This window comes from Ursus americanus, chromosome 5 (assembly GCF_024610735.1).
Source record: "Ursus americanus isolate L20-20 chromosome 5, mUrsAme1.1.p, whole genome shotgun sequence".
Lineage (NCBI taxonomy): Eukaryota > Metazoa > Chordata > Mammalia > Carnivora > Ursidae > Ursus > Ursus americanus.
The window spans coordinates 3,682,784-3,706,013 of NC_142131.1; the positions used below are offsets into that span (position 1 = coordinate 3,682,784).

Sequence of the window (23,230 nt, forward strand, 5' to 3'; positions counted from 1 at the left end):
AAACAGGGCTTCTTGATGGTCTTATTCCTTAGTCATATTTATCCTAGAAGCCACCTCTATTCATGTAAAATTTGCACATAAAGTCTTTAGCCAAGCATACAGTGACCACCTTTAACTAAGCTTGACATGCAGTCACCCACAAACTTAAAAGGTGGCCCTCCAAAACCGAACAGCCCTTGATATCCTGACTGCAGTTCAAGGAGGTCTAGAATTAGATGGCTGGCTCCTAACAGGACCCAATACTTACGCGACTCTAACTTGTGTCCACAGCACCCCTAGGGCTGGATAGGCCACTGTACTCTGGGTTTTGCTTGGCAAACCATTATTTTACAGGCAAAATAATGTGGACGCATTATTAAAACCATTACCAACCCAGCCAACCTTCCAAATTTAAAACAATGGTGGACATGTTTTGTGTTTCATTGGTATGACCACCTAACATCCACCGTTGTTCCCTCTTTGGGACTGGAGGAGGTTGTTTGGCACATGGAAGCTCTTAATAAGTACACGGTCAAAGCCCTAAATGACACTCAAAATAGCATTTCTCTATTAAATATCGAAGTAACACAAATGTGTAAAGTGGTTCTATAAAATAGAATGGCATTAGATGTTTTAACTGCTGCACAACATGGAACATGTGCTAACATGAAAGCAAAATGTTATGTACATATTCCAGACATCACCAAAACATAGCAAGACCACTAAAAGATATAGTTACTCAAATTGGTGCTTTAAAGAATCTCTCTTTCCTTTAGTGATTGGTTGAAACTCTTGTTGGAATGGAGGAAAATTATGGTCAGCTATCAAAGGTCTTTTATTCAGGCTCCTCTTTCTCATAATAAGATTAACCTTATTTTGTTGTCAACTCTAGTATCTCCCCGCCTGTTGCCATAACTTCCGGCTGACAGATAATCCTTTCTATTCAAGGAGGTTCATATATGTTGTCTACTTGGATTGGCTGCCTCTGCCTTTGGTAACTCCTATAGATATAAATTCCCCTACCGACCAATGTTGACCCATAGGGAGAGACATCTCTACACCCTTATTCTGCAGGAAGAAGTTACAGAAGTAAGACCTTCCACCTTTCACAACCTTAAAGATCTAGGGTCAAATTGTTCAGGGGTGAATGATGAGGGAGCAGAAGTCGAGCAAGGACAAAGAACAAGCTGACACCCCATATCCACCCCCCTTGGGGTATGTGTGACATTCCTCAGGCACTCCATGCCCTAAAAGAAAGGCAGAAGGGAATGTAAATAAATTTCCTTCTAACCTGCAGCCCATTGACAAACACTTGAGAAAGGCAGAGTATATATCTTATATCTTAATGTTAATGCTTTGCTAGAGGGAAAAACAACCTTAGCTCCACAATAGCAAAGCCTCCAGTATCCCAAGAGTCTTCTTTAGCATATGAAAGTCCTTTTGGACACCTCTGTTTTTCTTTACCTCCCCCAACTTCTAAGTATCTAAATCAGCCACCCTTACAATCCCAGGGCAGCAGCTCTTTCCACCCATAGGTCCTGTCCCCATGCTTTAATAAAATCACCTTTTTGCACCAAAGGAAAAAAAAAAAGATTATTATGGTCTCCAACTGAAGTGATTCCAGGGCCAAAAAAAAAAAAAAGATACAGATTTATTATTCAAAACAGAACACAGCATTGCCAGAAAGTATTGCTAAAATCATTAACCCTTGAGTCCACCATTAGGAAATATCTGTAATGGTAAACCACAAAACAATGAGGGCCATGATCTGAACATGAAGGTTCTTTATTACTAAGTGACACACAAGAAATTATAACTGAACTTCGCTGATCTTGAGTCTATTTCTCATTAAATAGTCACCAATCAAGGTTTCAGGATGTCCCACAAGATAATTTCTCTCTGGGTATTTCTAAGACCTCATTTTTGGTCTAGTTTTAATAGGTAGCAGTTGTTACATAAATAACAGAAGGAAAAACTTTAAGTTTCATTTTCTCTAAGGCTTATAGATGAATGTGGCATTCCATTTTAAAAAATCACTTACAGATATCTTTTTAACGTCCTTGGTCTTTCTAATTTAAATCCTATTATCTCGAAGTCATTAAAATTCTTAGCACGCATATTTAGTCTACCTAAAGTAAAGTAGGATGTGGGACAAGTCTTTTGTGGCACAATTAAATTGTTCCCTTCAAGGACAATGTAGCAAAAGGTGAACGCTAATTTAGTTTATACGGTAAAGAAAGATAAATGGCTCTTCTAAGAAGTGAAAACAAGCAATGCCTGTTCTCATATTTCATTTTCACTCTTGAAATAGGTTAATACAGGACAGTAATTTGCAAATAAGGAAAATGAAATATTACATAAGATTGCTTCACCGCTTTAAAGTTAGTATCAGAGAGAAGTCTCATCAAGCTGTCAAATGAATTTTACGGAACCAATCAAATACAGTTCGTAATTGTATAAAACACACAAGACGACTACGAGTGCACCAGAAATATTTTCCATCTGTACTTAAAAACAGTTATAAAGTTTGCTAAGAGCATGAGAACCACATGAAAAAGGAACTTCTAGTACAAAACCACGGAACTGAAACAGAACATATCTTATTTCCAAAGGGATCTCATTCATAAGCCTCAACCATGCTTCACTTTGGAAACAGTAAAAGGTAAAATTTCTATATTGTTCTAAGATAGAATATAAAGTTTTGGTTATAATTTGTTTTCAACTATTACATCAAGCATTTATTAAATGTCCAGATTTTCTCAAAAATAACATCAAATATTTACTGAATTATGCATCGGACACTGAGATGCATAAAAATGAATAAAAATATCCTTATTGCTCTCAAGGGGCTTATTGCTAATGGGGATCTCAGACAAAACTAATAATAATAGCTGACTGAATAAATTAACTACTGTAACTACCGCAAAGTTCACTGTGAAAGCAGGGGAGGAGGACCTCTTTTTGGAATACTTTATGAATATCAATGCTAGACAAAGTTGACAAGTAATTAAAATGGAAATTACGTTATCATTATCAGAGGTTTTCTACCTCAGAAGTTTTTGCAGGCCACAGGCTGTGGGGCCAGCGAGAGGAGAGGAGAGTGAGTAGCTGTAAAGAACAGGGGTGATGTGGCTGAAGAGACCCGCCAGCCTGGAGGCAGACAGCACCCTCCTCTCCTGGTGTCCTTTTACCTCTCACCAACTCATCTCACCCACTCACCTTACCACTCCTTGCCCCTTCTCTTCCATGGACCCCTTCTCTCCTGATTCAATTACAGAAGTACCTGATGAATGAGTACTCTGTCAGAGTGCCTTTGTCTTTTCCTTGGTAGAGACTTCTTGCTTTCACTACCTTAGTCCATTAGAACATCAAATAGATTCTCGCTGTCTGAGTTTAACATTTGAAAAGTAAGACGTTAAAAGAGATGGTGTTTCTCCATTAAATTATTTAGCACTGATAATTTCCAAAATAAAATATATTATTGGCAACATGTTGTGGACTTTTTTTGTACAGGTAAAGTGTGAATGAAAACAAAATTCAGCAATACCCCATTCCATGTTTTTTTTTTTTTTTTTTTTTTTTTTTTTTTTACTCAGTGTGTGAATTGTCCACAAACTTGGCTAAATGTTAAATTGTCCAGATATATGATTAAGATGAGATATCTGTAAATGTCATAGGTATAATCTTTTGGTATTTTGGAACTTGTTTAAACTTTTTAATATATTTGATGCTAATGTTATTAATATTTTAATCATAAATCTGGATCCTAGAGAATTTTACCATTCTATTCAGCAAAAACTAAAAATAGAGGGAAAAATGCTGATGCAGAATGTTTTATATTAAGTTGTATTTTATATTATGGCTTTGGCTATTATTAAAGGACACTAAAAACAACAACCAATGAAATCTCTTCCTAAACTTCTGCAGAAATATTGCTAAAGACATTGTTATATCTAAAATCCCAAGACAGAAATTTCCTTTGGAACTTACTGGTAGTAAAACTTGGCTTTAAGCAAATTAATATCCTTCCTCCTCTCTAATCATGAAATAAGTTAACTCTTTTCCTATAATGGTTTACACCTAAATTTCAAGCTCAACACAGAAATTATTAAAGGTCTTTAAGAGTCTGCATTTTGTATTTACTGTTGTTAAAACGTCCACTATTATTTTTTCACTGGTACTAATAACTTGTTTCTATTTCTATTTTAACATTTTTCACCGTAATATAATTTGATTATGGCTGTACACATTCTTTCTGAAACACGGTAAAATGAAAACTGATTTGTTTTTTAAATGTGCCAATAAATGCCTTAACTTCTTCAAGCAATTAAAATGGTAGATAGCCTTCAACATTTTAATGCGGTATGTGGTACCACCAACTATACTTAGTTTACATTTACCCCTTGCTTATAAATCTGCAGTGGAATGACATTTTCCACAGATAAATCCCAACATTGGTATTCAATGATCTAAAAAATCTGACTTTAGCTGAAACTTTTGAGATTACTCACCTTTCTAAATCATCTGCTTTTGTCAAACTGATCTTGACTTCCTTAAAACAAGTCCCATGTTCTGGATTACTCCCTTACCATTATTTCCCCTGTTTTAGATTATTCCCTTACCATAACCACAAAAAAATTTCCCTACTCCTGCCTATCCTCAAGACCTACTTCAAGTCCATCTTCCTGTGTGAACCATTCCCAGGCCATTTGTTCTTCTTCTGAAATTGGTACATATTGGTACATACTGGTACTTTAAAAATCAATTTTATTGGTTTTTAAAAAACCTTTACATGAATATTTTTCAAATTGAGTTTCATAAAATTGGTTTTTGGATGTAGACTTTTTAAAAAGATAATAAAATGCATCACATATAAGAAGCATAAAAAAGTTGTTTTACAAAACTTGTTTCAGGCATAGACACACATACATAGCCACACTTATAATTCTGTGCGTCTTGGGTCTCAACATAAAATACAGTAACATGTTCAATAAAAAAATATAAAAACCAAAGTTAAGCCAAAAAAAAATTACCCATAATTCCTCTAACTGGAGATAATCATAATATTCTGGAGTACAGTCTTTCAACTTACACGTATATGTATATACATACATACTATGTGTATGTCCATTTCACTTTTCGAAAATGGGATAATACCATAACACTATTTTATAAATTGTTTTTTCTACTTTAACAACATTTAACATGAATAGTTTATCCTTTTAACAATAAGTTTTCAATAAGCATCTCCCTGAAGAATTATAACTGCTTGAGAGCAGCTACCACAGTTTCAAATACTTCTTAATTTTTGAATGGACAAAACATTCAGAGTGTTTTCAAAAAATAAAATATACACAGTAAAATAAAATAAACGTAAACGGTAAAAAGTTTCCCTTAAACCTTTGCTGATTTCAAACCCACCAAAACATGTATCCTCCGTTAGACATCGTCATCATTAGTATTAGCATCTTGAGTATATTTTTAAAGTTTCTTTATCGTTAAAAAAGCAAATTCAGACATACAATCTTATACTCCCCATACTTTTTATACGAAAGATAACACAACATAAACTCTGCCTTATAGTTTAGTTTCTTTTATTAACAATGCACCTTGGAGCTGTCTTCAGTGAGTACACAGAAAGCTTCCTCGTTTATAGTACTCCATTGGATGAGGTACCATAATTGATTTGATTAGACACCTAGTGATGGACATTTCAATTATTTCCCATCTCCTAATATTACAAACAATGCTGCAGTGACTAATCTTGTACTGACATCAGTTCATATGTATACAAATATAATTAAAGAATATAGAATTGTTAATGCTAAGTCAAAGGCATACACATTTTATAATTCTGATGGATTTTGCCAATTTGCCATCTACAGAGACTCTTCTAATTTATACTCTCATTAGCAAAGTATCAAGAGCCTTTTCTGCACATCTTTGCCAAGAAAGTGAATTATTAAACTGTGAGTTTATGCCAATGTAATACATGAAAAAATGATATCTCATTATAGTTTTAATTTCCGTTTATTCCACTGAGTGAAGCAATTATCTGCCATATCTTTAAAAGCCATTTGTATTTTTATTTTTTGAACTATCCCCTCATGCCCATTGCCAATTTTTCTGTTTGGTTGTCTCTCTCTCTTTTTAAACAACTTTTAGAGGCTCTTTATATATTAAAGAGATTGGTACTTTTGTGGTACAGGTTTATACTGATTAACAAGAGTTTTTAATTATGTATTTATCTTTTTAAAAGCAATTATTATATATATACATGTATTGTTTTCTTTTTCTCGTTCATCCCTTTATGCTTTTATCTTTATTAATTCCTTCTTTCTGCTTTCTTTTATTTAATTGTGGATTTGTTTTTCCTAATTCTTTGAGTTATATGCTTCACTCAATTATTTCACTTTTTGTTTTATGAAATAAGTATTTCAGGCTCTAAATTTCTTCTGAGTGCAGGTCTGGCTGTATCACTTAAGTTACATGTAAAATTTTATTTTCCCCACCCATTTCCCATATTTATTGATGTAAGCAAGGAATATAGCCTGAGAACTTCAGGGTAAATTCCTCCTTCAAAAGGTATTTTTGCTGGAGCTTGGTAAGATCTACAGCAGCTGGGCTATCTGATCATGTCTTAACTTTGCCCAATCTAAGGTTGGCTACCATAACCTGTACTTTTAAGTTGGTAAATTATCTATGGTTCTTAATTTCATGAAAAATGCAGTTTATGGATATTTTACTTTTGTTGTTCTCTTTGCTAAGGTTTCCAGCAGGCAACAGGGTAAAAAATGTTGTCATGCAACCATGTGCATGCCAGAAATCCTCTTATACATTTTCTTATATGTTTCTACATGCTTCTCTGAGTCTGTGTACATAGAAACATTTCACAAATACTTTAAAATGATGAAATGACACACTTCGGGCAATGTTTGTGCTATAAATACCAAATCCTGACCTTCTACCTGAGTTTAAAAAATTCCAATGAGTTATTCTTTTAACCTCTTGGGACTCATCTACCTATTCCCATCATCCCTAAAATATTTACAAGGTAAATAAGAAATATATGGAATAGATTACTGAAAAACCTAGTTCCTTAGACTAAAAAAAATCATTATATTTAAGAAAGTATGAGGTAGGCTTATGGGTAAAATACTCCTGAGAGGTCATTTAAAGAACATTAGTGGCCTCCAGGGCCTATTAATTTTGAGTCTAACATTGCTCAAAATAACTGCTGGTAAAGTTTGAGATAAGAAACTGAAAGTCACTCTATGTGTTACATGTCCTATGACAAGGTTCTTTTATTTTATTAAATGCGTCAAGCCTAAAATCCAAGTTTAATTTGACTTCCCAGACTATATTAAATGAAGGCTGAATATTTCAATATTACCCTGTATTTCCCTTAGTACAACATGCTATATAGTTCCTTCTGGACTAATTTTCATAAAGGATGACACCATAACTGTCAAGTTCACTGTTACTTCCTAGTGCTAGAATATTGGAATATAGAAAAAAAAAACTGTTGTTGAACTACTGACATTACTGAGACCATAGGTTATAATTTATGCTAGTGGAGGTTATAGTAAAAAGATGACAAATAGAACCAAATAAGTTTCAGGACACACCTCAAAAATGTACAAGAAATATGATTTAGGGTAAATTATAATCTCTGACTTTCCTCACCTAATAATGGGGATAATAATGCTCAATTCACAGTTGTTGAAAAGATTTAATAAAATAATAGAAGTAGAGGGTTGTCAACAGACTATGCACTCAATAAATATTTGTCTTTTACTCTTCCTTCATAATTTAAAATCTTCCAATTTGACCCCTGTTGTGACTTATTTGTCATGTGAAAAAGTTGTTAAAGAAGTAAGAATATGGTATTTTACAATTTCCAACATACATCCACAGAGATTTCTTACATGATGTTTACAACAACCATGTAGGGTTACTGTAGGCAAATGACTTGCCCCAGATCACATGGTTGGGAGTGGTAAAAATTGGCATTTAAAATTGGATTCCTTCTCCTCAGTTCAGAGGTCCACATGGAGATTTATGTATTCTTGATGAATTTATCCTGAGGAGGATATTTTGTTATTTTTTGTGTTCTTCCATTCTCAAAAGACCTAATAACTGATCTAAAAGAGGCAATTAAATAGGAATCTTAACAGCAAGCATTCTAGCGGCCCCTGGGTGGCTCAGTCGTTAAGCGTCTGCCTTCGGCTCAGGGCGTGATCCCAGTGTTCTGGGATCGAGCCCCACATTGGGCTCCTCTGCTGGGAGCCTGCTTCTTCCTCTCCCACTCCCCCTGCTTGTGTTCCCTCTCTCGCTGGCTGTCTTTCTCTCTGTCAAATAGATAAATAAAATCCTTAAAAAAAAAAAAAAAAAACAGCAAGCATTCCATATCAGAACTTTTTTCCCCCCAAACTTTGGTTTCCATAATTGGAAATCTAATTTGACATGCTATATCTCATTTTCAAGAGAAAAAAAAATCACTTATCTTCAAATTTTAAAAATCCCATACAAATTAACAGCGTAAGAGGATTAACTGCAAAAGCACAGCTAGTTAGATGCCTCCTAAAATAATATTACTGAGTGTGATATTATGATTTATAGCAAGAAATTGTATTCTGTCTTTGTCTCCATTTCTGGCACAAAGGTCCTATAAAACCCTTGGAAATTCCTAAGTGCTGAGGGCCTTAAAGGTGTCTTTTGTTATGTTAATGATGACAGTTGGCTAGCCTCTAGGTAACCTAAGAATAGGGCTAGTTGCCAGAAAACTAACCTCGTAATTTGAGAGTTGGAGTTTTCAGTCCCACCCCTTGATTCCAGGGAGAGAAGAGAGGCTGGAGATTGAGTTCAAGCCCAGTGCTCAATGATTTAATTAATCATGCCTATGTAATAAAGCCTCCATATAAACCCAGAAAGACAGGGTAGGGAGAGTTTCCAAGTTGGTAATGGTGTGGAAATTTGGTAACAGTTGTACCCTTAGAAATCAAGAAAGTGCCGTTCCCTTTCCCACATACTTTGTCTTATGCATCTTTGACATCTGTCTGTTCCTGAGTTACGTCCTTTCATATTAATCTGGTCATCTACTAAGTAGAATGCTTTTCTGATTTCTGTGAGGCGCTCTAGTAAATTAACTGAACCTAAAGAGGGGGTTGTTGGAACCTTGAATCTATCACCAGTACGTCAGACGCATAGGTGAGAACCTGGATTTAAGATTGGCATCTGAAGTTGGGCACAGCAGGGGGCAGTCTTGTAGAATGGAGCCCTTGAACCTACAGGATCTGACTCTATCTCCAGGTAGTGTCAGAACTGAATTAACTGCTTGGTGGCGTGGGGGAAAAAAAAACAACCCAAAAACAAGCAAAACAAAAATTTAAAAAACAACAATGGGCTGGGGAGAAAAGTTCTTAGAAACTAAAAACATAGGTTTTACTCTAATTTATTTAGTGGCCATATTACTGCAAAGATATTCCCTTGAAACTCACTAGCACTATTAAACATAAATCTTTTGTTTTGAAGAGACCCACTATGAAAACTTGTAAAATTTTATACTGAGCTTCTACTCAAATGAAGTGAATTTCTTAAATTATATAATAATCAATTGACCTTTTAAGATAATATACATTAGTTATTAAATTAATCCAAATCTAAGCATCTGCCTTCGGCTCGGGGCGTGACCCCGGCGTTCTGGGATCGAGCCCCACATCAGGCTCCTCCACTATGAGCCTGCTTCTTCCTCTCCCACTCCCCCTGCTTGTGTTCCCTCTCTCGCTGGCTGTCTCTATCTCTGTCGAATAAATAAATAAAAAATCTTAAAAAAAAATTAATCCCAATCTATGTTCACCTCCAATCACTCTTCCAATTCGACCACCGTGTTCCTGCCACATTAGCTTCTGTAGCTCCTCAGTTACACCGAGGAACACTCTTTCCCTAGACACTCATGGAGATATTCAGCCAGTAAACACCAGTATGGCTCTCGCGGGTTAGAGCTGGCATCTGTTCTCATAGGCCAGTAATCCTTAAGCTGTTAAAGGCTTTTACTACTACTCCTGCATATAACCATATAGAAAAATCCTTGGTTTGGTTCACATTTCTCTTCAAAATTCATTAGGAGGCCTTTTTGGATCACAGTGACTTAAGAAAGCAGCTGCCCCTACACACACACACACACACACACACACACACACACACAGACATATGCACATACACACACCACCTAACCCCTGACCTCATCATCACACTCAGGTCATTATCTTCCGGACGGGCTTCATTTTCGTAGCATCTACTGCCCTCTGACATAATACAGATCACTGCCCAGGGGAGAGTGTGTGCTAAGTAAATATTTGCTAAATGAATAAATACTGAATCACATATATTTTCCAGTCTTCTCTTCATTAAAATTTTAAATTATTTTAATAATTCAAGTACATAATTAAGGAACAGGGGTATAGATTTAAGGGGAAAAAAGTCTCTTTAATTCCATAAAATGTTAAATTGAAAAAGACTTCAACGTGTCAAAAACTGTATCACAAGCCTCTATAAAAGGAAAATCATTAAACAGTAATACCGGACGAAGCAAGCTATGTTACTTAACAAGCTATGTGAAATAAACAGTCTTTAAGTGATCCGAAACTAACAGCATGAAGAGAAGACCTAGTTAAAAGTACAATTTTCTCCTGTACGAAGTATTCTTTGTTTGCATGTGTCCAGCATGAAAGCTGTTGCCTCAGACCTGTCTGTCCCAGAAAGACTTCTCTCTGCAAAAATCTTCCTCTCCTGTTCTGGCATCTGCACCGAATTCTGATACAAGCCACAAGTACTTGATTTAAGCTGGCAGGCAAGTCATCTGTCTAAAGTTCAACTTAATGGCTCATTGCCTAACTCACCTGAATATATTCACGAACTTTAATTTCCATTCTGAAAGAAATTTCTTTTTAAAAACAGCTAAATCTGAAGAAATATCAAACTTAACAAGGCAAATAAACTTTCAAATCACCGTTTAAATGTTAAAGTTGAACAGGTGTCTTTCTTGACTAAATTTTATCAAGCCCTATATTTTACCTCAAATCCTAGCTCTGCCACCCAATATTACTGTTTATTGATTTTCCTTTCATAAAGACTCATGGTACAGTTTTTGATGTGTTACAGTCTTTTTCAATTTAACATTTTATGGAGTCAAAGATGCTTCCTTTTCCTTAAGTCCACACCCTTATTCCTTAAAATATGCGGTTTATTCTAGTCTCTGAAGTCTAGGCTTTACAGCCCAGACAGATAGGAGGTAAGAACATAGGCTCCCAAGCTCCGCGTCTTATCTGTTGTGTTATCTTCTGCAAATTATTTATGATTTTGAGCTTCAGCTTCTCATCCATCACATTGTATGAGGTTAAAAACAACACTAATCTTGTATGGGGTAATTATAATACTTCATAAGAACATGTAAGGGTTAAAGAGATAATGAATATAAAAAGCTCAGCAAGTAGCTGGTTTCTAGCAATTGCTCAATGAATTCAATGAGTCAGCAAACATTTACTGAAAGCCTACAATGGGCGAGCACCTGTTCTAGGCCCCGGTGCTACAGCTGCACAAACTGTTAAATGTAATTCTGGCTCTCGTGGAATTTTCATTCCACTTAAGGAAGACAGACAAGTAAAAATACATCATATGAAATAACTTCAAGTAAACACAACTGTTGCAAAGAGATAGTAAGAGGGGAAGAGGGGAACAAAAGGTCAGGGGTTATTTCACACAAGGTAGTCAGAAAAGGCCTCTGTGATGAAGTGACACTGGAACAGAAACTGATTCAGTCACAGGCTCTGTGCATATCCAATGTGCTTGCTAACATAAGAAGGATGGTGCTGGGTGATCAATAACCCTTGTTCACAACAATGCCTCACATCTTCCATACCTTTTCACAGGCTTTGGGAAGCAGAGCAGGAGAAATCAGCCTGAAGAGGGTGATGGAGGGCTGGCATGGGCACCCACTAGCTTTCTTATCATGAGAAAGTTAAATAAATCCTAATTCTAGATTGTCTAGTTTTCTGTACTCCTGAAGATAAGAAAGAGAATCCTTTGGCCACTGTGTCCTCCAGTTAGGCATTATATAGATATACTTGTATTTTCATGGATAAGAAAGAAATAAATAGGAAGTGAGCAGTAAGTTGCTATAAACAGAAATTCTATTGAGACCAAAATAGCATTCTTTATGTAGGCTAAAAATGAAGTCTGGCAAGATGGAAATGATATGTTTTACAGCATATTATATGGTCAAAGACATTAACTTCTTACACAAATTAAATCAAGAAACAGATTCCCATTATAAGAGTATAAATAATTTCTCAAAGGAAGATATATAACAGATAATACCACCATAATAAAATCCGTATCAATTTGTTCTTCACTCGTAATTGAAAATTGTCTTTTACAACCTCTGCTTTGTGCTTTTCTTTTAAAAGCATAATATGATTCATTAAATAACTTGCATAACAATATTTACAACAAACAGATAATAATCTGCATATTTCAAATACCAGTTCTTTAGATCAGGTTAATAGTCGGCTAGATAAACTTTAAATTTCTACCTCATAAAACAATCATACATAGCTCCTTAATCTTCTATAGCTTTCAGTCGACAGTTATTTTCATAGCTAGTGCTATATAAAATGATGAGATAATCAGCTCCACAGCCAGTGTTAGGGGTTTGGGAGAAAGAGAACAATTGTCCATGTTAACAGTCCACAGAATCTATTCCATTTATCTAGGCTCGTTTCATGGAAAACTTTATATAGAGAAGGATATAGCTTTATTTGAAATTATGTTTTCTTTTTTTTTTTAAGATTTTATTTATTTATTTGACAGAAAGAGAGACAGGCAGCGAGAGAGGGAACATAAGCAGGGGGAGTGGGAGAGGAAGAAGCAGACTCCCAGTGGAGGAGCCTGATGTGGGGCTCAATCCCACAACGCCAGGATCACGCCCTGAGCCAAAGGCAGACGCTTAACGACTGAGCCACCCAGGCGCCCCTGAAATTATGTTTTCTTATTCAAGCCCAGAGCTGTACTTTTAAGTGCCTCTTGTATGGCTTTGGTCTCTCAATTTAGACCTGCCTCCGCTAGTAGAAAATGCAAATATTTGGTTGGCTGTAAAATGGGATATCGATATCCCTGAAAACCCAGCTGCATATCTTGTTGACCTAACATGCGTAAAAAGTTTCTTCACTGCACTGAATTTTATTTCATGCTGGAATTATACTGGAATTAAAGTTCATACTTTTACATGTACAGGTAAGGATACAAAACTCCTGTCACTTACAGCGATAGAGGGAGGGTAGTAGTAGAGGAGAGGTTGAAGACAACCCCTACATTTATGGTTCAAGCAGCTAAGTATTTGGTGGTATAGGTTTCCCCCATTATCCAAAAGTTTGCTTTATGCCACTCTACTCTTACAAAAGACTTACATTAGTACCTGTTTTTGCTAACCAAAAGAAATTCAAAGAGGATTTTTCACTTTTGTGAAAATGGTAACTGCTTCTTTGCTTTATGTCATTTTGGCTTACAAAAGGTTTCAGAGGAACACTCTACTTTTGGATAGTGGGGAACACTTGTGCCATTTACTATAAAAGGAAGAACAAATTTTGGAGTTAAAGGTGTTAAATTTAGTTGTAGGTAAAGAGTAGAAAAATCTATTACAAACATCTTTTGGGAAAGACATAAATGGAAGCTAGAAATATAAATTTGTAAGCCTCTGGGATATAAATAGTAAATGAGGCCATGGGAATAGATCACCTTATCAAAAAAAAGAACACCTAGAATTCTGCAGAACAACAGCAGTTATTCATTGATGGAAGAGGAAACATTGACAGACTTCTCTGTTTTTCTGGAGAAAAATGTGGCAACCTGCTTCAAACTAACGGAGAATTTTTATAGGGTTTTCTGAAATTAAAATGGAAATAGCAAATGAAAAAATATAAATGAAGAATGGCCAATCTTATAATTCTAGAAAATTGTGCAAGAAGGCCAATTTCCTAGCCACAGAACTAGTGTTTAGCAACTGACTGTCAAAATCTGTGAAAGCAGGGGCGCCTGGGTGGCACAGCGGTTAAGCGTCTGCCTTCGGCTCAGGGCGTGACCCCGGCGTTATGGGATCGAGCCCCATATCAGGCTCCTCTGCTATGAGCCTGCTTCTTCCTCTCCCACTCCCCCTGCTTGTGTTCCCTCTCTCGCTGGCTGTCTCTATCTCTGTCAAATAAATAAATAAATAATCTTTAAAAAAAAAAAAATCTGTGAAAGCAATGTTAAGGCTCAGCCCCTCAGTAATGACTGAGTAACGTAATGGGAGTACAAATACAGACATTATGTTCTAGACTAACAAAGGATAGTATAACAGTTGTTTTGATTTTTTTTTTTTTTAATTTCTTTAGCAGAATCTGGATTACCCATTAGCAATCTTGGGAATAACACTTGCTTCATATATATCCCTAGATATATAAAAATTGAATTAGCAGATATTAACCTGCCAGGTTTTCTGGCTGTTTATGGCTACGCTGTTCTTCACAGTAGACGGCCTCAAAAAAAAGGGCTCTTGACTAACCGAGTTCAAGTTCTGAAACATCAGAAGTACTCAGAAGCCAAGCCAGGTCCATTGCTCCACTTTGGGCCAAGCCCCATAGGCTTTACCTTAAAAAACAAGCCATCTTCATACCCATTCCTTACCTCACAAATCTCCTAGAGCACATGAAAGTAATGTGTTCTGTGCTAGATCTCAGAGGTGAAAATCACCTAGAACAATCTCACCCAGCTGACGTGACGGCTCCACATAAGAAACTTATGATTTACTGTTTTGGGAAAAGTAGTGTAGTTTTTAAAACTTCTAATGTGTTAAATATATTGTAAAGTTAACATTAAAAATTAAAATTCTAATTTCCTCATAATTGCTGGACATATTCTTTGACTTCTACATCTTAAAATCTTTTATAAACTCAAAGTCTGAACCTTCTAAGGTGTAAAAAAAACCCCAAAAAACCCTCAAGTCTTTTAAGGAAAACTGGGAAGGAAACAAAACAAAACAAAACAAAGAATAGGCCATTTGTAACCCAACAAACACTGAATAAAAAGGCAACCCATCTTAATAAAACCAAGGAAATGCTAGGCTTCCACATTAGTACCAGTGGTAATCACAGAGCCCTTTTGGTTCCAAACTTTTATATATAATCTAAGAACTCTATTTGTTGTGGTAAATGTTAACTCACATTTAAAATACACACACACACACGCACACACATAAATGCACTTACCTTAGGAATAGGATTCAGGAGAACTACACCTGATTTCTTAGTGATGACCTGTTTTGTTGTATAGTGATGGTCTATAAGTTGAGGAATGTTTGAAAAACCAGTGCCTTCAAATCGATATAGATTCTGGAGAAAGAACAACAAAGTAGAATAAATATGAAGACATTGCTTCAGCAAGACTACATTCAGCAATAAATTAAGTTCCACTAAGAAAAACTATTATATGAATATATATAATACTACTGAATGGTTAAGATGGCGAGAGTAAAAATAAATAGATAAAACTCCAACATGCTTAAAACTTTCAACTTTCCATCAAGAAATTAATTTTTATAATGACTAAACATAATTCAAACTGTTAAAAAAGAGGAAAAAGGAAAAAAATGAAAAACTAACAAAGACCTGGAATGCATTTTGCTAAGTGATAACCAAAGGAAAGAATGCATGAGATACATTTGAGTTAATAAACAAGAAATGCTTTTACATTATGTTTACATATATGTCCCATCTGATAAAGCTTCCAAGATCAAAAATAATGTCAAAAGTTTGAGGCTATTATATTATATGCAATATAATAATAAATGTTTGAAGAACACCTCAGATGATCACTATTTCCTACTTATCAATATAGTAGTAGTTGGTATTTTTCTTACGGGGTTATTCATGTATTATTCTTTCACCAAAAGCACCTAATTATTTACACACCACTGACAAAGAATTAAAATGCACAGTGACAAAACTGCAAATATTGGCATGCTCAATCTTGCACTTTGTGGTTTCATGACATTAGGTAAGTAACATTTTCTCAAACTTTGTCACAACCCCTCTTCTCTTGTCTTCATATTTCAAGTAGACATGCAGGTCAATTATCATATGACTGAATTGATAGCAATAAATTTAGCAAATAAAAAATATCATATTGGCCATACTTTTCAATGCAGGAAGCACTGGAATGCAACATAATGTAATAAAAACTTCTGATTGTTCACAAAATGCTTGCCCACACATATACAGGTGATGTGTACAGATACCAACATGAATGTGCTAAGAAAACTCTATGTTAAGAAATAAAAACATTTAGGGGCGCCTGGGTGGCACAGCGGTTGGGCGTCTGCCTTCGGCTCAGGGCGGGATCCTAGCATTATGGGATCGAGCCCCACATCAGGCTCTTCCACTATGAGCCTGCTTCTTCCTCTCCCACTCCCCCTGCTTGTGTTCCCTCTCTCGCTGGCTGTCTCTCTCTCTGTCGAATAAATAAATAAAATCTTAAAAAAAAAAAAGTAAGTAACATGATAAAATTTATACAGAATCAAGTTTCAAATCAGCCACTAGTGTCATAACATAATGTCTTCTATAAAATTCTGACACACCTCTATAACCAGAGAAACAGTGAATGTAATAATGGGGATTTTCATTTAAGAACCTATCTAGCTTTTAAGTTAGAGAGTTTTCGGCCATTGACATAGTAATCATGATGGGTATAGACAGTGAGTGATGCAAGCAGCAGTATTTACTTCATGGGACAAAATAAACTGATTTCTAGCAATTATCCTTTAAAGCAATCAGTTCGACATCAGTTAAGTTCTCAGAGTCCTAACTGTGCAAAACGAGTTAACTCACTTTCTTAATGATGAAGATAAAGTAACGAATCTCAAAATGATGCTAAGATGACATATGCTTAAAAAGTTCAGCTAAGCCTCAAGCTAAGGTCAAGAGTAGCACAGTCACAAAAACTTTGACGACTTGTTTCTTGATACTTTCAAAATTCCGAATATTGTAATTTGACCTTGTTACAAATCTGTATAAATTTCTTGTAGCTCAGATGACATGAAGTTTTGGTTCACATACAAATGGATTCTTTTTTAAATTTTTCTATATAGCTTTAGCAATAATACAACACAGAGAATCCAGACTAATCTTTAAATCTGACACTTTTCTTTGGGCTCAGGTTGCTACTAATGATCTCTTAAGTGAATTCGAACAGAAGCAATAAAAAATAGTAATATAGAATAAATTTTTGCAAATTTCTACAAAGATCATTTTGTTGATTGTCATCTGTATTACATGATTACGTATTATGTAATATGTCATCAAAATAAACTATGAATACAAATATAGAACTCAAATTTTGTAAAACAAAAATTATATAGATCCCATAATTGGAATATATCAAAAAAACTCAAAGAATATACATGGAACCCATAAGGTGGTGTTATGAAAACATTTGCTACATCTAGAATTTATTTGAGTTATCACTGTGCTACTTACGAATCAATCATGCATATGGATGAAAAACACATAAAAAAACAGAATCAGATTTTGTTGCTATACATACTTCCGGAGTACTGTTATTATACAAAGAAGTAAGACGCACATAAAAATGAGAAGGGGATTTGATGAATGTATAATCTCAAATAATAGGCCTGCGTAGATTCCCTGGAAAAGAATTGAGAACAAGCAGACTTAAGGAAAAGCAAGCAAACAAGCAAGCAAGCAAGAAAGCTTTCTGAAAGACGTGGCTGAGATGAATAAACTAAATAAAAAACAAAAGTCTAAATATTTTTGTGGTGAAATACCTAAAAATGAAAATATACAACATAAGCTCTAGCTTTCTCAAATAAAAATGGCACATGGAATACTTACAAGTAACTCATTAAACCAATACACAGGAAGGATTGTTGGAGAGTTTGGGAAATAGTATTAATAAGATTTCTGTATGTCTTTTCCTAGTTAACTTTTATTCATTCTTCAGGTGTTGTCTCAAATTTAACTTCCTTAAGCTTCCCAGTTAAGAGCTTTTATAGCAATGTCTATCTACTTCACAGCTTTATAATTACTACTTTACGGCCTATAATTACATATAACATGTGATCTACGAGCGACTGTGAGCCTCCCTCCTAGACTCTAAGCTCCACAGTTATATCCCTGGGCCTGAAGTACGCACTCAATCAGTATTTCCTGGAAATTAATATTAATGAGGTTTGGAAAGGCTTTGTTTAATTATTAAGAAGAAAGTCTCCTAAGTCTGTAATCGTGTGTCAGGGACACCGAAAATTATATCTTATGACAGTTCACTTTGACTTCAAGTTACTTATTGCCGTCTCTTGGGTCCTTGAAGGATAGGAATAGTGAAAAAACTCTAAAAATACAACAATAAGGCACAAACTTGGAATCAACCGTCATTCAAACAAGTGTGGGATTTACTCACTTTCACTTAGCCTTCCTTAAGACCCATGGCATGAATTTAAAAACACATGTAGTTCAAAGAGCATAGAGATTGCGACACGAACAGAACAAAGTAAACTTGTCTGGTACACGCAGAGACTAATGTACTAGCTCGAAGTGGAACTTGGCACATAATAGACATCCAATAAATACCTGTTGAATCAATCAATGATTCAATACATTGAGCTACCCAATTTCACACAATAATTACAACCTCCACTTTGGGGTTATTTTTGTTTTATTGACTCATATCCCTGGGCTTTACACACTACTCACTTAATTAGTATTTCCTGAATAAATGGATAAAGAAATAAAAGATGATGATATGCCATTACATAGAGGATTTTTTCTTTTATTTTAAAATATTTATTATTATGTTGTTATTTTTAATTCACCATACCTTATTTCAAATTTTTATTTGAAATATCTTATTTCAAATGTATTATTTCAAATTCATCACCATATATTATTTCAAATTTCAATCATCCCTAATTCTGCATCTTTAATATTTCTCTGTTCATGAATTCTACCAATGTCTCACTGACTAGGTTTCAAGTTTACTGAGAAATAAGCCATACATTTTTCAGTTTCATCTCCTTACACTGAATAAGATGGTACTTTGCAAAAATGGATTTTTAGCAAATGCCTGTCATATAAATAAATTAGAGAATTATAACTGAGCACTTTCCCATTAATAATAAGACCTTTCTGGAGCACTTTTGTCTTACTACATGTATATTTGTTTTATCACACACAAAAATGAGGATTTGCATATATTTACTTATCAAATGTAACAAGGCTATGTAAATCTCTACGAAAATTCTATCAACATTTATGACACAAAATAAACAGTTTTAGGAACAAACTCTAAGTATGTTTAGGTACAAACTCTGTTACATCAAACACCCTAACCAGGCTGGTAACTACGGAACAGGTCGGTGACTAACGCTAGAATTACTCTGAGATTCAGATGCTCCCAGACATGCTTAATATTATCTGGCTTTATGAAATTAATATATTTAGTGTCCAATAAAAAGTACAACCCTTCTTGCTTGAAGAGCTAACACAAAAGATAGATATTCTCTGCCAGAATAGTAAAAAATGTAAAAATTGAAAGTATCTGTGTCCATCTTGATCATTCATAATGTTCACATAATGTTCACAGCATGCAGAGTTTCACTGCATGTTAAAGAGTAACTGTGTGATGCATACCAAAAAAACCCAGCTTCAAAATAATTGCCATCCTACGCTGCAGTTGACAATGTTGCTAAAAATACCATTTGTGATTAATGAATACTTCAGACCTAAACGTATAAATTCTAAAACAACACTTTCATTATTATTTAAATTTCACAAATAAATCTCCTGGAAACCAAAAAGACATTTTTTAAATTAACTTTTCCAATTACATGGATATTTCTTACAAAATACATTTGTATTTTTTCTCAAATAAAGTCATTAATGGTAAAAATGTCTAATATTTGCATAGCACTTTATACTTTACAAAATATATATTAACTGATTTGATTCCCACGATCATGATACAGGCTATTAATCCCATTTCTTTCCAAACCATGGATCTTCTAAAGTGCAAAACAGGGATGGATTCCGAAGTCTTATGATAACAAGTTCAACACTTTTTTCATATTATTTGGTATTTTTCTCATTTTCTAAAATCTCATCTTTCTTTATGTCTTTCTCTCTTAGGACACCTAGCCCCTCATTTATGTACAGCTTTTTATAATCTACTATTAGATTATAAACTCCTTGATTGGACTTTAATAGGCAACCATTAAATATCTGATAATGAATTCCCCCATTTATTGGCCCCTTTCAGGCAACACGCATATGAGGAGGGAAATGGGATAATTTTAGCTCATGGAAGATTTACCCACACAAAATGAAAAGGAATTAAAAACTCTCCCAAAAGTCTAGATCACCTCAAAACTCCTATTTTCAACTGAATGAAGGCATAACATTATATAGTAAGAATTAACTAAATAAAATTAGGCAGTGGAAAACCTGAGGCATTCATAGAAATACTAGCACTCTCATCCTAAATAGAGATCTTTGCAAAATTTCAATGACAGAAAGAAGCTGAATAAAATCTTCAAATGTGGAACCTGCAACAATGTCTTATTTTCAAAATATATTATGCTGTTCATTTTAGTCACTTAAAACACAGTGAAAATATTAAAGACAAGTGATAATTTGCAAGTAGACCCTTTCCTTTTTGTTTCTAAGAACAGCAATTTAAATTCCTACAATTACATTTTAAACTATAAGTGATAATAAGGGAAATACTTAAGTCTTGTTTAATGTATGATGTATTTTTAAAATAGTAACTTTTAGAGCTTAGAAAATAGAGGGAGACGTTCACATAAAATTTTAGTTTATACTTTACCTATGACCTTTCCTTCTACAATTCTCATACTGTTTTATAAATATTGCCAGCATGGTCCCAGGTTGGAATAGGGAAGCTTATCTACATCCATAACTTAAAGGCATATACAAATTATAAGAGTTTGCCAAGGAAATGAGGAATGACATATTACTAGAAACTGTAGGTTGGATGTACAAACATAGGAAAATATGATTTTGAAGCTGAAGACCGAATACTACACAAAAGTAATAATGCTATGAAAATTATAATATACACTTTAATGGATTTATTCCTTTTAACCCATCTGAATGACATCTTCATTTCAATATAATTTCTAGATGTGAATATATGAAAGCCACTTTATACTCTGAAATGGTTACTTTCATGGTATGTGAATTCCACCTCAAAATTATAGATAGATACATTGATATATACATAGAGAAAGATCTGTAGATACATATCTACCTAAAACCCTCTGATCTTTATCTAATGATAACGGTTCAATCTTTTTGTAAGATAATTATGTCCAGTACCTGGACATAAACTGAAATCTTAGATAGCCAGCTTGAAATTGCATGCTATTTGAAATGCTAGAGTAAAAAATGACAAATAGAGGCCTTCATATGCCAAAAATATTAAAAACTTCTCAGTAGGTAAAATTAAACAAAATTTTGAGATTGAACATCTGTTCAATGCTTAATCAAGAATATAACAAACTTAAGAAGCAGTTTAGCAGTACTTAAATAAACTTCAATAAATTAGTATTAGTAATATGAAGCACTGTGAATAAGTCACTTTAAAAATGTTTCATCTATTTCTATTTATTGTTTATTAATGCCAATAAGCAATAACTTACACATAAAGGGGAGGGAGCCTTAAACCTAAATTAATAATAAAGCTAATTCAACTATCATTGTTCCATTTAGTAAGGAATTTCATCATCCCTATTTAATAACATATTTCTTAAAAATCTTTCACGGTACATTTTTTAAATTTTATTTATTTATTTGAGAGAGAGTGAAACAAGGGAGAGCACAACCTGGGGGAGGGGTAGAGGAGGAGGGAGAAGCAGTTTCCCCACTGAGCAAGGAGCCCGATGCAGGACTTGATCCCAGGACCCTGGGATCATGACCTGAGCTGAAGGCAGACACTTAACTGACTGAACCACCCAGGTGCCCCTCTCATGATACATTTTTGACAGCAATTTCAAGGGCCAGTTTCGGGAGCATAAAATTCGTTATTAAATTTATCCAAAAAAAAAAAAAAGGAAAAATTGTGATAATCATATTTTTTAATTTTTAATTTAAAATAGCTTTAATGTTCAAGTTTAACTTAAAATATTTTAAATTTTTGGAGCACCTGGGTGGCTCTGCTGGTTAAGCTTCTGACTATTGATTTTAGCTCAGGTCATAATCTCAGGATTGTGATATCGAGCCCTGCATCCGACTCTGTGCTCAGCTAGGAGTCTGCTTGAGATTCTCTCTCTCCCTCTCCCTCTGCCCCTCCCCCTGCTTGTGCTCTCTAAATAAATAAATAAAATCTTTAAAAATATATATATTAAATGGTTATACATTTAAATTTAATTTAAATGTATAACAACTACTTTTAATTTATAATATCTTAAAATACATATGTCCTTAGTAAGAGTAACATTTTAGTGAATTTTGGCACACTGTACTGAAGGAATTCAGAAAAAAAATTAAGTACTAAGCATAAAATGTTTTGGGCATGTATCACAAACTATTCATCATTTTATTATAATTATAGCATAATAAACTACATCAAAATATACATATAAACTAAATTGGAAACGTACATCAACAAATTGTATGATAAAGTGTCTCCTTTGTCCATCAGAATATACAGAAAGGACATATTCACCAGGTTTCCCATGACTCTCTCGCACCAAGAAGTCTCCTTGTTGTTTTAATAGATCTTGCGCTTCTATTCTGGGAATTGCTCCATGGTACCAGTCCTGTTCTGCCAGGGGCTTCTCACTTACAGGGATCGTATCACAGAACTTGAGCAAACATTGAGAAAAAAAACAAATAAATAATACATTAGAGAAAATAGGAATTCTTCCTGGTAAAATTCATAGCAATTATATATACTTCTTACAGAATTTCCTCTTTTTAATCAACCAATTAAAAGTTTTGTGATGAATCTGAATTTTTCATAATTTTTAAAGAATATATCTCTTGGAACACTGGTGCTGAAGTTTAGCTCAAATACATATCTTTCAATACTTCAAGTTTATATTCTATCATATGTAGATGCACACAATACTAGCATTTAGTGTTAGAATTTATAGTCTTATTCACCATATTATAAAAGAAATCCACAT

The 23,230-nt window shown here is 34.4% G+C and overlaps 1 protein-coding gene across 3 annotated transcripts in view; it reads right to left on the reverse strand.

The window, feature by feature from the left end:
- FER (FER tyrosine kinase) overlaps positions 1-23,230 on the reverse strand; it is a 437,115-nt gene that overhangs the window by 209,912 nt on the left and 203,973 nt on the right. For all 3 annotated transcript variants that reach the window (XM_045808269.2, XM_045808262.2, XM_087861935.1), the window contains 2 exons: positions 22,703-22,906; positions 15,282-15,404 (listed from right to left, as the gene is read on the reverse strand). In XM_045808269.2, the coding sequence (XP_045664225.1) occupies positions 15,282-15,404; positions 22,703-22,906 (327 nt within the window). The remainder of the gene's footprint in view (positions 1-15,281; positions 15,405-22,702; positions 22,907-23,230) is intronic.